Raw genomic sequence first — 5,771 nt, 5'->3', positions numbered from 1 at the left:
CCCCCCCCCCCATTGGTGTAAAACGAAACCTACCTGTTTTCCAACATTCTCTACTTTATTTATTTGCTTTTAATCAATGTAAGTTTTCAGAATTACCAAAGATTTTAAAAGCAAAAATATGTTAAAGGAGACAATTTTTAACTCAAACCAATTCACTCCCTTCTTGAGTTTTGTTCTACGCTAAATATTTCGTTGCATATTTTTACAAAATATTCTTTTAAAGTACAAACACTAATTAAGAATTTAATATTAAAAGTTAAATGATGGCAACCAAATGATGAAGATAATGAAGAAGAATAAAATTAATGATAGTTTTTAAACATTTTTTTTTCTTAATTTTTATTATTGAACAATGTTATTTCTTATGTTAAACAATTAATTATATTAAACAATGTTTACAATTTATTTTATATAATAATATTTAATTTTATTTTCAAATTATTTGATTGCATGTTTTATTATTAAAATATTTTTATGATAATCAAATAATTTCAATAATATAAAAAAAAAATTAAAATGATCTAGTTTCGGTGGTTTTGAAAACCTCACTAAATAGTGACGGTTTTGAAAACTCTAGTAAATAGTTGCAATTTTTGAAAACTTAATAAATAGTGACGGATTTAAAAACTTCAGCAATTAACGTCGATTTTGAAAATTTTAGTAAATAGTAACAATTTTGGAAAACCCAACAAATAATAACAATTGTAAAAACTCCTTAAGTAACAACGATTAAACAAAAAATCATAAATAATTATTTATTGATATTATTTTTTTCAATGATTTTCATAACCATAAAAAATATATTTAACATGGATTAAAATTGTCAATAATGTGAATACTAACCCGAATAAAATTTGATTGTGGTGTGTGACTAATTCTTAAAATTTAACATTTTTTTATTTAACGGTTTCTTTAAACTTAATAATATTTTTAATTATAAAAATATTCATAAGATAAATAAAAATAATTATAATGAAATTACAAAAATCATTTTAATTTTATAATTATAATAATGATACTAATTTTATTATTTTTATTACATAAAAAAAGTTTATAATTCAATAACTATTTTAACTTTATTATCTAGTGCTCTAATTTGATACTTTTTTAATTATATTTTTTTTACATTTGATATAAAAAAAAAGGTGAGAGAAAATATGTATATGGGGTAATGATAAATTTTTAGTTAACAGCTTGTACAGAGAAGTGAAACCCACGTTCGCCTATATGGCATTCGTAATCTATATGTACAAAGAAAGAATTGAAAATGCGTGGGCAAAAGCTCCTAGGAGTTTCTGTGGCTTTGATTGACCAAAAAACTAGCTCACTTCTCTATATATAAACCTTCCCCAGCTCTCTTTTTTACCATTCATGTTCTTTCATTTCATTTGATCCCTCCATTCTTTGAATTCTCATTCCTTACACAATTCTCACTCCAACTTCTCAGTCTTCGACCCAATTATCTTTTCACTCCATTATCAGACTAACCTTCAGTTTCATTTCTCCAACACTCTCAATCACCACCACCACCACCCTCACCTTTCTCTTAGCAAGGTTTATAAATCACAATAGGTTTTTGTTCATTTTCTTTAACTCTTTCATCTCTTTATACTGCTTTCCCAAACGAGGCATTTTTCAATTGCAGCGTGTCAAAGATTCAAACCCCATGGAACGCGAACAATGCCGCGCGTGGAAACCCTAATTGCGCCCCCGACCAACCATGACCAACGGCGGAGGAAGAGCCGCGCCGGACGACTACGGCCGAGCCGCAGTACGTCTCGCGTTGGCGCAGCTCTGCAACGCCGCTGGGTTCCACAGCGCCACCTCCTCTGCGCTGGACGCCTTCGCCGACGTCGCAATCCGCTACCTGCTCGACCTAGGCAGAACCGCGGAGTCTCATGCGAACCACGCCGGCCGATCGCAGTGCACCGTCTTCGACGCGATTCGCGGCTTCGAGGACCTGGGAGCGCCGCGAGCCTTCTCCAGCCCCGGCGGAGTCAGAGATATCGTGAGTTTCGTGGAATCGGCAGACGAGGTTCCGTTCGCTCAGCCCATTCCGCGGTTTCCGGTCGTTCAGGAACGACGTCGCATTCCGAGTTTTTATCAGATGGGGGAGACTCCACCGTCGAAGCATATTCCCTCGTGGTTACCGGCTTTGCCAGATCCCCATACGTATATTCACACTCCAGTGTGGGATGAGAGGGTTTCTGATCCTCGTGAAGATAAAATCGAACAAGCTAGGCAGCGTAGGAAGGCTGAGAGGTCGTTGTTGAGTTTGCAGAAACGGTTGTTGTTGCGAAATGGGTCATCGGAAGCTAAAGCAAGAACGTCAGCTTCGCCAGATAGTACTGTTTTGGAAACTCAATGCGTTGGTGATGACCATAAGGATGTTGATAAAGATGGCGCTCCGGTTGTTAAGGTTTCAGTTTTGGATGAGGGTAATGTTGGTGACAGGAACCGTGTTTCGGTGTTGGATGCGTTTGCTCCGGCAATTGAGATGCTTGGGAGTGGAGGGTTGGGTGGTGATGAAGATGATGGATTGGTGGAGATAGACAGAAGTGAGCTTCCTGTTGTGAGACCTACTGTGCATTTTAAGTTTAGGACCGGGAAAAAGTTCATTGGGGAGTCTTTGGATATGAGAATTCGGAATAAGGATGCGTCACGGACGGTGGGATTGGTTGGGAGAGAAGATGAGAGGGATGATAAGAAAAGGAGGGCTGAGTATATTCTCAAACAGTCTATGGAGAACCCCCAGGAACTCACTCTGTTGTAGATTGATTAGTGTATTTATGGACTTGGGCGTGGTTGATTTGCGTTAAAGAGGGCTGAGGGTGGATCCTAAATTAAGGGCTTGCGATGCTTTGGTGAGGACTTTGTGACTTTGTAGAATCATTCTTAACATGTTTTTAGAGCAGTTGAATTTGTTTCTTTTCTTGATAGTGTAGCTGTAATTTGTTAATGGATTTTTGAACATAAAGCTCTTCTGTCCGCTTCTCATATTGTACTTTACTCACCAAATTCAATTGAATCAATACACTGAATTTTCTATGCAGTGATAGTATTGTAATGATGTAATAACAGTTATTTTTTTAGGCACCACTCAGTTGATATAATCATGATAATAAAGATTGCGAGTTAAGTAGTACACTCAGGTGATTTTACAATCCCAGAACCTTCGTTTGAGTCATCTCACAAGCAAACTCAATTTAGTAAACTCGTAGAAGGATCACATTGACTCGGACAAACACATGAGTTCAGGTTCGAGTGCTGAATTTTGGTCCGAGTGGGGTGAGTTCAGTTACATATTCTTACAATAAAAATACCTACCCTGTTGTTTTGGGTCCCAAAAATGGAAGAAATATTAGGGATTTTGAATTGCAGCTTCCGTCTGTTATTCCTCTAATTGCAGTTACTATTATTCCTCTAATTGCAGTTACTAAGCATCGCTATTCTTCAAAATTTATCTTCCACATGACAACATTGTTATTTATCATCTGGTTTCTCTTCACAACAGCTGGTGTTCTTTGTGATTGCGGGGTAGAAGTAAAACTAGAAGTAAAATTGTTGAGATTTATTATTTTCATTATTATAAAACTAAAATCTTGAATTATTATGTTATTTCTAGGTGTCTTAATATCTTTTTATGTGAAGGAAATTCTTGTAAATTTACAAGTCGAGTTTAGGGAACAACTACAAACTATTGAGTTTGACAACCATGGTTGTAACCGTTGCCTTCAGAGAATAGACTTTTTCTACCTGTTTTCTTTGATCTGTGGTGATTATATGGTTGGTAATGCATTCTTTTCAAAGGAATACAAAGAAGGGTGCCTTTTTATCCCTGAGTTTTTATTTTAAATGGTTAGATAAAAAATAAGGAATATTCTGGAAATTTTTCATGGTGTGGCTGCTTCAAGTCTTCGATGATTACATTTTTTCTAGAGAAAAGTATAATATAAATATTGGAATTGCAGTAGATACGTGTCTGGGAAAGTTATACAATGTGTGCCTGAGAAAGGTAACATTTGTAAACATGAAATGAAGTAAGTTTTCCCCTTTGTCGTTTGGATGATTTCAGTATTTCATGTTTTGACTCAGATTCTACATTTTCTAACGGTAATAATTACTATTCCTGTCCTATCACTTCTACTGATAACCTGCACTGTTTACATTGCTGCTGATATCTGCATCATGATAAGTTGCTATTGTCATCTGTGTCTGTGGCTCCATGCCTAGGAGAGCCACTGCTCTTGTTCTCACCATGTAAGTTAAAGTTCTACTTGAATTATGGGTACAGCCACCACATTTTACTGAATTGGAATATAATCATTTATAGCATAGTATAATATATTATATGATGCTACAGAACAGCATTTTAATGTAACCTTTTCACATGATTCATAGTACTGGATTCTTTTCGAAGTGATGCTTGTTTTAGTTTCTTGTTTTTATGCCATGTTACTTATTTGTTGAGCCACTCGACAAAGGCACCTTCTGTAACACAATGATTGTTTTTGCTGGTATCTTTATACAAAGCTTGGAAAAGAACAATTGGTCATTTGAGGTTTTTTAATCATGTTATATATCAGTCCTTGCTAATAAATGAGAATCAATATAAAGGAGAATCAATATAATTTTACAGGGGTAGATAACTGCCTAATGGAATAAGTAGTGTAACTAAGGGGAGCATGATGCTCGGAGATCTAGAGTTGTAGTTGAGGAAAGTGTGAGGTACGGAGAGGATGGGGTATTTTGAGGATTTTTTTGTAAAATTTTCTCCCATTTTTGCTTTCACTGTTTTGGCACTGCCTCCGGCTTGTTTTCTGGCAACATTCCAACAACCACCATTATCTTCGACTAACAAAGGGTTGAGATCATGCTGCACTGATCTACTTTTCCTCCTCAATTTTTATTTTTTTATTTTTTCATACAACTTTCTAAAAAATAAATGTCTTCCGTTACCACATCATCCTGTAGAACAAATTCTTTCATCTTTTCTAACCATTTTGTTAGCATTGAGAAAATGGATGGGTGTAACTATTCCCCTCGTCTAAAATTGAGTTATGGGCCAGTGGGTTCGGCTACAAATCCCATCTTAATACTGTTGAATTGGTTCCTACTAAAAATTACAATTGATAAAGACTGATGCTCAATTTTATAGTGTTATTAAATGCACTATGCACACTTCACCCAAACCAATGTTTTGTCCCCATGAGGTGTTGCATCAATTTGTAGTGACGCCCGTGCCTTTTCTACCAATGACACATCTGAATGGTGTGTGGCAAGATCTTTGATAACTCCTAATTTTTACATATTTTTTTTAGGTTAGAAGTTAATTTTATTATCTTTTAGTTTTTTATTTTCTAGGTATAGTTTTTAGATTTTTTTTATTTTTAGAGTTTTGTAAAAATAGTATTAATTTTGTGTTTTTAGACAATAAATAGTATATTTTTTTTCAAAAGTATTGTTTCGTTCTTTTCTTTAAATGTAAAAACTCGTTTTTAGGGTTATAGGATTTTTTTTTTCTGTTAAACTTTTGAATTCTTTCTTTTATAGATTTAGAGCTGAAAATGATATATGCTATTTGGGCCAACACTTTTGAAAGAAGGGAGTTACTCCCTGTACCTCCCCAATTCCAACCCCCACCCCCCAATTTTTTTGAATTTTTTTTTAAATACAAAATTAATCTTTATGTTTTTTTTATTTTTACCGTTTTACACCTATTTACTAAAGTTAACCTACTCTTTTACAGTCTGCCTCAGTCAAAACACACA

The 5,771-nt window shown here is 34.8% G+C and overlaps 1 protein-coding gene across 1 annotated transcript; it reads left to right on the top strand.

Annotated features, from left to right (window-relative positions):
• The first annotated feature begins 1,271 nt into the window (after window positions 1-1,271).
• LOC106769930 (transcription initiation factor TFIID subunit 8-like) lies at window positions 1,272-3,052 on the top strand. The gene is made up of 2 exons (XM_014655737.2): window positions 1,272-1,554; window positions 1,646-3,052. Exon 2 carries the CDS (start codon window positions 1,721-1,723, stop codon window positions 2,771-2,773), a length of 1,053 nt encoding a protein of 350 aa, XP_014511223.1. The 5' UTR covers window positions 1,272-1,554; window positions 1,646-1,720; the 3' UTR covers window positions 2,774-3,052.
• Window positions 3,053-5,771: the final 2,719 nt, after the last annotated feature.

This window comes from Vigna radiata, chromosome 8 (genome assembly GCF_000741045.1).
Source record: "Vigna radiata var. radiata cultivar VC1973A chromosome 8, Vradiata_ver6, whole genome shotgun sequence".
NCBI lineage: Eukaryota > Viridiplantae > Streptophyta > Magnoliopsida > Fabales > Fabaceae > Vigna > Vigna radiata.
The sequence above is the reverse complement of the archived record's forward strand: the minus strand, read 5'-3'. Positions and strand labels throughout refer to the sequence as shown.

Excerpts from the sequence above, each read along its gene's own strand:
- LOC106769930 (XM_014655737.2), top strand. The coding sequence starts at position 1,721 with ATGACCAACGGCGGAGGAAGAGCCGCGCCGGACGACTACGGCCGAGCC.